General features: G+C 39.8%; 3 protein-coding genes across 3 annotated transcripts in view; 1 reads left to right on the top strand and 2 right to left on the bottom strand.

Moving 5' to 3' along the window:
* The window catches only part of AURKA (aurora kinase A), an 8,659-nt gene extending 5,243 nt beyond the window's left edge, over positions 1-3,416 (top strand). Inside the window, exon 7 of the mRNA XM_035900890.1 lies at positions 1-3,416. This exon is cut by the window's left edge and continues 135 nt beyond it. Coding sequence (XP_035756783.1) covers positions 1-34 — 34 coding nt within the window. The 3' untranslated portion in view covers positions 35-3,416.
* Positions 1-10,392, bottom strand: part of CSTF1 (cleavage stimulation factor subunit 1) — a 26,995-nt gene that overhangs the window by 15,251 nt on the left and 1,352 nt on the right. The window lies entirely within an intron of this gene.
* FAM210B (family with sequence similarity 210 member B) lies at positions 2,751-8,059 on the bottom strand. The gene is made up of 3 exons (XM_009645394.2): positions 8,027-8,059; positions 6,500-6,672; positions 2,751-5,033 (listed from the first exon to the last, which is right to left on the bottom strand). Exons 1-3 carry the CDS (start codon positions 8,057-8,059, stop codon positions 4,817-4,819), a joined length of 423 nt encoding a protein of 140 aa, XP_009643689.1. The 3' UTR covers positions 2,751-4,816.

Below are 10,392 nucleotides of genomic sequence, written 5' to 3' on the forward strand. Positions count from 1 at the left end.
TTCCAGGGTATGTGCCAACACTTACTTGGACTAGCTGAACTGTGCTGCCTTTAAGTTCTGTTGTCTTATTTAAGCTTAACAAATGGTCATTGTGAAGAACGGCATGTATTATTACTAAAATTGTAGCAAGATGATATGCATCAAACTAGATCCCTAAAGCTGTCTTGAGTCATTCAGAAGAATGACTACAAGAGACCATAAGATACCTTGCCTTATTTCCCTGGTTCTACCCTGGTTTTGCCTGCATCTGAATTTCTACCTCTTTCATAAAGCAACTAATCTTCTCCACATCTTTCCTTTTTCTGATTTATAAAATGAATATTCAACATTTAAGGTGTTACTAAAAATAGAGAAGCTTAACTTTTCCTGGTGCATACCCTAGAAAGGTTCCAGCAAACTAACTTTCTTCAAGGTACATAGACAAATACATTAGTTTAACTTCCACAAGCAGTGAGAACCTTGTTTTCTTCAGGACTATGATGAAACTGCTTTATCTCAGCTCAGTAGGCATGAGGTGCGTAGCTCACAAGGCTACCACAGCTTTCCTTTCTAGATCTACCTTTGGAGGGTAGAGCCCTCTGTCTTTCTAGTTTGGCTATTGCCAAAGAACTTTTGCATCATCTTTAATGTCATTCTTTTTCTGTAGGTGGAATTCAAGTTTCCTCCATTTGTAACAGAAGGAGCAAGGGATTTAATTTCAAAGCTTCTGAAGCATAACCCATTCTCTCGACTGCCCCTGAAGGATGTACTACTTCATCCCTGGATTACGGCAAACTCTACAAAGATGCCCAACAGCAGGAAGAGTGATGTTGCTGCCCCATCCAGAACATAGTCTTAGCAGGGAACCCCATGGGATCAACAAGAGGAGTCTTGTACTGTGACTACTGTAATGCTTACGATAGGAAAAGCAGGTCTTGGAATCCAATGGTAATTGGAATGCAAATCTTTTGGTTGGCCGTCTTAAACTCTAATTGCAATATATAATTATTTGACGTTTAGCTGGAGATTGTGGCATACTTAATATACTTGAAATCCAGCTACACGTGGGCCAGGTTTGTGGATGTAAGTATTAAGCTGTTCAAGGCTCTTATGATGTGGTCTGTCCTGGTAAAGGTTTGTTGTTCCAACAACAAGAGGAAGTTGTTCTAGCTTATTGAACAGTGCAATATCCCGGAGATACCGGCCTCCTAACTTATTGGGCTGCTAAGGGTATCATAACTGTGGTGTGATCTGAAACTGGGTGAGGTGAATGCATTTCTCCAAGTGTCCTAAAAATGATGCGTGTATTATTTTTCTCTCTATTTTGTCTTAAATGTGAGCACTCTACTTTTAAAATAAAGACTCGTTATATACTGTCACCAGCATGGTAAAGTTCCTTATGGCATTTATCACTTCCACTGGCTGTCTCTTAACCACTTGTCTTTACCATCAGTACAGCTTGGTTGGTCATCAGTGATCACAAAATAAGTTTACTTCCTGCCTTTGTCAAAAAGGAAGCTGGTATAAAGTTCTTGCTCTAAGTGCTGGTACCACAAAGTAGATGTGGTCACTTACACAGGATTACAAGGTAAGTAATAAATGTGTGGCTACTTACCTTGTGGGTTTTCTATAACCACTGAAACCTAGGCCTGCTTCTTCCTTTTTTTTTTAATGCAGTTCAATGCACTTCTAAGAAAGGTCTGGAAAGTATTGTTATCAAACAGGATATGTAACAAACTAATTTCAGTAAGACATCATTCCCTAAAATGTAGCAAGGGTCATGCCACTTGCCAAAAAAAGCATACAAACCAACTATTTTCCAGTAAAACACTTCAAGCAAACTAAGAGAAAGCAATTTATTGTATTTTCGTTATAAGACCTCAAGGTCATCTTTGCTATTTTACAAACCATTTTAAAAAAAATGATCCTTTTACAAGCAAGGATTCTGGAATTCAAAATATATTCTCAAATTAATTTAAAATACACTTTGCAAAAAACTTCATCTAAAACAAATTGCCAGTAGTTTATACAACCATGTTTATCTTAATAGGTAATCTGAATTCTAGTCATAATTTAAATGAAGCTCTATCTGTCTGCTGCAAGAAAATATCTAGTTAGTGCTGGTGACTTTTAATAACTTCTAGGTGCATTTGCTTTAAATTATTCCTGCTTTACAGAAAGGTTTTTTTTATTAAAGAAAAAGCTTGAATATTTACTTTAGGACAAAACATACTTATCAGAAATGACTGATTAAGTGAAGAAAACAAGGCTGCCTTGTAATTATTCTAGAATTCTTTTGTTATCCTTGGTAACAGAACATTGCCCTAAACTGATACAAAAGGAGAGGGCAGGTAGAGAGAGGAAAAAAAAAACCCAACACAAAGGCTTCTGTGAACAGGAGAAAAAATAAGCCCAAGTAAAGCTTACTCTTAAGACTGCCTGCCTGCTCACTTGAAATTTAAGACTCCAGCTGTCCTGGAATGTTGCAGGTAATAGAAAGCTACGGTAGTGTTGGTTGCTGTGTAGTTAGTGCAGTTTTTATCTATTAAATGCTTAGCAGTAACTTTCCATCCACATAAGAGATGTAATAATCACAGATTAGTCAAGGGTAAAGGCAGAGCTCCCTTAACAGACAAGCTGATTTGAAACTTACCCTCTCCTTAGAGCTGGCTCAGCAAGCTAAAGCTAGTACCTGGGACAAGCTGCCAGCTTCAGCAGCCATACGGCAAAGCAGGCATGAAATGGGAATTATTCAGTGTGGGGTTTGTTTGTTCTCTGGGGTTTTTTGGTTTGGTTTGTTTTTTGAATAAGCAGCTAGTCAAAATGAACTTGACAGCCAATCCTCCTGCACACATGGGTACATGAAGCAGGAGAGCATTGGCTCTGCACTTCACAAGCAAGCTGAGCAGCTGTGCATGACAAGCTCTGTTAGTGACACACTTCACAGCTCCCATGGAAGCAGGCCACATTGCAAGGCTGATCCTCTGTATGTCCTGCTCCTAAGGCTGGCATTTTGAGCAGTGATTACCTGTGCAACACATCTTTACATATATGCCATGTATAGCTATGTTTTTATTGTACATTGAGACTCTAGCATGTGTACCTGTTCACTGCTGCAACTGTTTCCATCTTAAGATGTTAACCCTTCATTTGGGCTAACAGCACAGCCCCACTGAGACCAAGCCCTTGTCAAGGGGTTCTTTGTTTTTAGGTGGCAGTCTCTAGTGTCAGCTTGCTTCCACAGGGTAGAGGAAGTAAACTACATATCTTTCTGCTTTTCCCTGTCTTAGAGAAAGCCTGGTTAACCAAGGGGTAGCAATCATACAGAGGTACAAAGATGTGTGTGGATAAGTTGCTCATAACAAAATCACTTGCTTGTCCTTCCATCAGCTCTTGCCCTAACCCTGATTCCTTCCTGTCAATTCAATAAACTTAAGAAAAAAAAAAATTACTCTGATCATCAGGGTAACTTCCTGCTGTTTTACGATGATTCCTGTATGAACAGATCTGTGTTGGAGCCACCTTGGGGTTAAGTGTAAGCACAAAGACAGAGAAAGAAAATGTAAAAAGAGCAGACCTGCAAAGAACAGGTCCAGAAGACTCCTACATCTGGCTCAAGCTCTCTCACAGAAGTAGAGTCCTAAGTCTAAAGCCCAGGTTTACCACAGAATATTAGGTTGACTTCCTAGTTTTGGGATCCAGTCTTTAGGTTAACCGAAAGGTGGTACGTGAATAAAGGTATGTACAACTACATTCTAATAGGAACAGTGTCCAAATAAGGAAATGAAAAGCACCTGTAATTGGTACATTCATCAGCCTGTCAGACAAAAAACAGGAATTGCTCTTGAGAAGCCATGAATTGTTAATGTCTGGACTGCAGATGCAGATTTGAGTTTCATCCACAGGAGCAGAAAGCTGCTAGGGTTAGTTTTCAGATAAAAATGTGACTCCAGTACAAAGCCAGATCTCAATATGTTAAAAACCCACAGATATCTTGCCTCTGACTTGATGATCTTTGGAATATGGTCACACAGGAGGTAATTCTGGTTACACTGATTTCAGTAGACTCAGGATTCCTTCTAAGTCTATAGGCATAAAAAAAGATTAAAAAAAAAAACTTCAGTAAGGCCACTTCCTAGCCTAAAAATAAAGCACATTTTCAAACAATAAAATCTCGAAACATGGAAGCACCACAAAGGAGCTGTAGTTTCAGAACAGTGCATCACCCACTCTGGCTAAAACAATTGCCACTGTGCAATAATTAAGCATACAGGTATTCCCACTTAGGTTAGTTCAGCATGTGTGTTGTATTGTAGGGCTGGTGTCATAATGTATGCCTTTTATAACAAAAGAAATACTCACCTTAGATTCCCATTTATACACTTACCAAAAAAATTATTCGTATAGTAGGATATTGTTTATTCCACAGACTATTAGAAAGAGAATTGTATGCCATTTTCCAACTACACAGTAATAAAATAATGCTGCTGCTCTATTTTGACAAGAAAAAAAATAAGGCCCCAAAAGCTAGATTATAAAGACACAGAACTGTGTGTTCTAAAGAGACTGTTCATTGTCAAGCGTTTATATGACCACTTGCAGTGGAAACCAGATACTATTTTAACAGGTTTTTCTAAAGAAGAAGTGGTAAAAGAGAAAGAAGATATGGACAGCACTTTTCACAGTGTAACATTTACCTGAAAGAACAAGTAGGAAATGCAAGAGGAGGTCAGCATTAACATGAATCCAAATAAGTCTTTTAAGGAAATTTAGCAATCCGAAAAACTACATGGATATAGAGCATTTAAAAACCAGAGTAAAAAACAGTAAGAAATAATCATGGATTTGGGGCAGGAGGTTTGAAGAAACCAATCTTCCGGCAGTATCGGACAATAAATGGCACAGAAACTACAGTAATGCTGATGCGTACTGGAGCAAACAATTTGTGAACAGCATATGCCAACACAAATGTGCTTGTACCAGCAGCCATTTTAGATTGCAACGATGATTCACTGAAACCAAGTTTGAAGAGAACTGCAGTCATATCCACACCACTAGGGAAAAAGAAAACAAGATTTCTTTAGTTTATTTTAAGGTTGCATGCTATAGAATATAAGTTAAAAGACTATTTTTTCAGGGAATTTAACATGGCATACTTCCAGCTCTAGAATTTATGTTTAAATCTAGATGTTGTTAAATAATAAAAACAATTAATTATTTCAGCAGTAACAGCTCAAGTTACTTCTGTAGCAACGCCACATGCAATATTTTTAGATGTACATTTTTTTTCTTAAATTGACAAGTTCCCCGTGAAGTCAAGTATGTTCTTAGTTTTACAACTGTATAGCTGCAGCATGCACATGGAGAATACTCAGCCCCATGCTCAACCTTCTGACAAAATAACCTATTTCTCTACTTTTGAATTTTAAAAAAGTTAGAAATTTGTGAATTTGTGTTGGAAATTCATCTTCCTGAAATTTACAATAGTAGATTCTGCGTCTTGATGAAATTTATCACATAAATATGGATCAACCCAAACCAAATAAGGTACCTGTTGTTAGGCTTAGAGTATTCTAACAGAGCAGTACAAAGCTGTTAAAATGACAACCATCTTATCTCAAATTTAGTTAAAGCGAAGGAAGCATTATGGATCTCAAATAAGCTTTATCCAACAAATCCATTAGTATTTTAATTCTCTATAGATATAGCAGCTTTCATCAAGGTTCCTATGTTTGGAATGGTTTTCTTTTGGAAAATCACAACTTTTCCCCCTCTACAGTACAGTATCTTGTAACTGGGAGTTAAATCATGCCCGAAGGAAAAAAGTTTTATTGCTACCTTGTGCCACAATGTAGTAAACAAGAGAAATCAGGCATTCACATATTCCCACTGAAGTCAAGAGTAAGCAGCAGGGAATGTTTTGAGAAACAATGCGTTTCCCCATTTCCTCAGTTGAAATACCTCATACTCAACAGACGTACCCATAACCGATGCATTCCCATCAAAAGCCACATACACAACTTCCCACCTGACTTCTATATGGTTATCCAGTATTTTCTTTTTTAATCTAATTCTGTTTTAGTGGCCATTGCCTTCTGCAGTTGAAACTGCAGAAACTGTGTCCAACACCCAGAAAAATAAATTTAATCTCTAAGCTCCAGCACTCTTGTATAGCTCTATCTGTATAGCCCATACTACTGGCTGAAAGCAAAAAGATATCTCTGCAGAACAAACCTGAATTCTCTCATCTGCCTAGTTACTCTGCTGCAGTCTCTACTCTGCTGTTTTCACCTGCCGACTGTGAACCTATGCAAAAAGACTACGTATATCTGTCTTCTCTCATGCCTGATGGGAGATTAGATCCATTTATGGATCCATCTATACTCAAAATTCAGAAGATCACCGTGTATAGATCAAACAGGCACAGAGTTCATGTCTCCTTCCAGAAATAAATGCAATGGTAAGATTTTTTTCTTGGCTAAACCATTACCTAGAGGCTAGACAACTGTACAAACCTCACCTTGACACAGCCAGGTAGAAGATTCCTAGAGATACTAACGAAATTCCAACATGGAATGAAACCCCTACAGCACCATATTCTTTAAAAACTTGTTTCAGTTGCTGGGATTTGTTGAGTTTCTTATTTTCACCACTGGGATCCGTGGCTGCCTTTTCGGGGGATACACCTGCATCCTAAAAGGAAAACAATTAAAAATATTCATTAGCATTAAGCACAGTATCATATTCCAGTCAGTTGAGCCAATCTGAAATAATGAAAGAAGTGGCTTGCATGCAGTGCTGTTCTTAATGCTTTGGGAAAGACAGTAACACACTTTCGCTCTTTCACATCAGGATAGCAGATGCCTGTGGCAGAGCCCATCCAAGCTCCCTTTTCCCAGCTATTCGTATCAAAGGGATGCACTGAGCTTGGTGCAAGTTCTTACACAATGCAAGTTTTGTAATTAAAAAGAGTTATTATAGTCCCAGTCTTCCATTTGATACAAATGTGTGCCAAGGCACACCCACACAGTTGCTTGAGAGATGAGACTGAGGTGCCAAGGAGCTTCTTGCTTACACCCACTGCTCAGCTTTATGCACTGAATTCCTGTAACACAGCTTTTTGTTCAAGGGCGAAACAGCTGATGGCACTGGAAGCCTACATGACACCTGACTGATGCTGGCTTACTAACAACATACTGATAGAAGAGGTCCAACATTTAAGTTCCCATAAGTCAGCCTCTGTAGATCAGCTGAAAAAAGGAAGAATGGGAAAACTGCTACTTTCGACAGCAACAAGCAATACTGTTGCCACGGCGTAAACAACAGCTACAGAGACCTGCCAGTGCTGGTGTAAATAGCCTAACCACTCAAAATGACTGTCATAGTAAAATTCATTGACAGCTTTTTATTTGGGTAAATTTAAAGTGCAGAACTTCATACTAAAATATATGCCAAAGCAATCTGATAGTGCAATGCAGGCAAAGGAGGGCATACATGCTGCTAGTAATAAGACAGCCCTCAGGTATCTCCTCATATTTGCCACAGAAAAAGTACTAACTGGCAAAAGAATATATTTCCACAAAGACTTCAGGTTTTTTCCTCCAATTAGTGAGCGGTTGTCAGGGAAGATTAGAAGAGTCCTTTCTTTTCAGCTGAATTCAGCAGCAGTCATGACAACGTGACAGCCAGGCTAAAGGCTGCTCCTGCCCACAGGACAGGTACAGCTGCTGAGTGCCTGGCACCACTTTGTGCTACTGTAGATCAGTTTCAAGGCAAACAAATTAGAAGAAAAATACTTTTGATTAATCCTTGGACTTGGCGAGATTGTAAATGAGGGTACAAGACAGGCTCTTCTTACAACGCTCATGGTAGGATGAACTCGCTTTAATCAGCATTTTTAACCATACCAACCACACTAGCCCCACAAAACCCCCTATGTTTGCTGCTGTTTTTCTAACCATAATTTGTGTTACTTTGTATTTAATTTTGACAGGAAATCATGCTGATCTGTAAATATGTACTCAGGGAATTGTGTAGCTCAACTTACTCTGATTCTCGTATCTTTAAAATTTTCAGACATAATGGACAATGTTATGATTTTTATTTTTTTTTTGCTCATGAGCCAAACCAATACTTGAATAGAAATTGAAACTTGACTAAGAAAAAAAAGTGTCCAGCAGAAAAAGAAATATTTTATTGCTTAAACCATGCAGTTTTAATACTAGAGGGTAAGTGAGGGAAAAAATGTTCAAATGTGTATTTTTTGAACGAAGCTCATTAAGCAAAAGAATGGATTTGTAGTTAGGTAATCTAATTGCTTGCAGCCACTGGAAGTAATTAGATTCCACACATGGCTGTACCGCATGGCTGCCACTTCACCATGTTTCAGAACTCATTCTCTTACTCTTCAGTTTTATTATAGGAAAGGGGGGGTGGGGGAGAGGAGGGAAGAATGCTGTTTTAACTCCCAGTCAGTAAAATTTAAATGCTGAGCTACTGAATGGAACTAGTTGAACAAACTGAACAAAATAATCTCATAATAGCTTCTGCCAAAAGCTGTCCTAACAATTCAATCAACATCACATGCTTAGTCAAGAATACTCATTTATACAACAGCGTGATTTTCTTAAAAGCCAAGCATGGTTTGAATGGTATTTTAACATTTAATGGCTTATAGTGAATTTTTCATCCAAACAAAGATGATCATTGTCTATTTAAGGAGCCAAATATGAAGATTTTCTTCAGACAGCTGCCACGAAAACAGGAGCTGACAATCTACAGAGATACATAAGGCTCAGAGGAACTCCAGGTCTCACAGCCACTCCTGCAAGACGGATCATAAGGACTAAAAGATAGCTCATTCTCATCATCCAAGTACATTTCAATTCACTCACGCTCTCTGGCTCACATGCCCGGTAATTTCTGAATGGTATTGAAGCAATACCACTTCAACAGATATTATTTGGAATACCCAGTACAGTCACGTCCTGAATAATGTACAACTTGGCAAAGAAAGCTACCCATTTTCCACAGAATTCTGCCACAATATTTCTGCTAGACAGCCAATTTTATTCCCATCGTTTAGACAAAGATTCAGCTTCTGGACGAACTAAGGCATGAAAACAAATCTGACACATCATGTTATGCTTTGTAATGAGGGTACAGAAATTAACCTGGAAATTAAGCTGTAGAAACTAAACTGTAAATGAGGCTTTGCATGGGAAGCTCACATTCACAATCTTGGCACAAGCAAGTCCCTGTCTCCTACAGAAACCCAGCATAAACATGATTTAATAATCTACTGCAGTGTAAAAAACAGTTACACGCAAGGTCTTAATTTGCTTTTGTCCCTGAGTCAATGCAAATTTAAAACCAAAGCAAAGAATTGCACAAATTCCTACATGTTCTTCCTTCCCATCTCCAAAAACTGAACAAAAAGCACGGTGAAACACATAAATAACCGTGTGCACATTTGTATTTTATCTCTCAGCTAACAAAAAGGCGCAGAGCCAGGCACCGGACCTCTCCCTACAGACCAGCGTGCCACCCGCTGCCATTTTCAGGGGCTGAAACCTCTTTTTAGAGAAAAAAAACCTCCACTTTTAGAAAGAAACCACTTTGAGAAAACCCTTTCAGCCACCACCATCAGGCACACCCCAGCTTCTGTGTGTCTGCGTGGATTATGTCCAGAGGAGAGCCACAAAGCTGGTGAGGGGTCTGGAGCACAAGTCTTACGAGGAGCAGCTGAGGGAACTGGGGTTGTTTAGTCTGGAGAAGAGGAGGCTGAGGGGAGCCCTGATTGCTCTCTACAACTGCCTGAGAGGAGGCTGTAGCGAGGAGGGGGTCAGCCTCTTCTCCCTGGCAACGGGCGATAGGACGAGGGGGAATGGGCTGAAGTTGCGCCAGGGCAGGTTTAGGCTAGATATTAGGAAAAACTTCTTCACAGAAAGGGTTGTCAGGCTCTGGAATGGGCTGCCCAGGGAAACAGTCAAGTCCCCATCCCTGGAGATATTTAAAAGAAGGATAGATGAGATGCTCAGGGACAGGGTTTAGCGGTGGGATGGCAGGGTTAGGTTAAAGGTTGGACTCGATGATCTTAAAGGTCTTTTCCAACCAAAGCGATTCTATGATTACTGAAAACCCCTTTTTTCATTCTTCATGACACACCTGAAGCGCTCAAACTCCACAGCCCCCAGGGACCCCCCCCCATCACACCAGCTGCACCCCTGATCTGGAAAACACACCCAAAAGCTGGGAAACACTTCCAGGCCAGGACAACTTGTGCTTTAATCAAAGCTACGATCCGCTCCCCCTCCCCGCAAGGCATCCCCCTCCAGAGGCTGGCCCTGCGGCCGCGCTTTCCCCTCACACCGCGCATTAACCTCACGGGGAGCTCCCAGACGCATCCCCCCC

Source organism: Egretta garzetta, unplaced genomic scaffold, assembly GCF_000687185.1.
Source record: "Egretta garzetta isolate BGI_Z169 unplaced genomic scaffold, ASM68718v1 scaffold188, whole genome shotgun sequence".
NCBI classification, from domain to species: domain Eukaryota; kingdom Metazoa; phylum Chordata; class Aves; order Pelecaniformes; family Ardeidae; genus Egretta; species Egretta garzetta.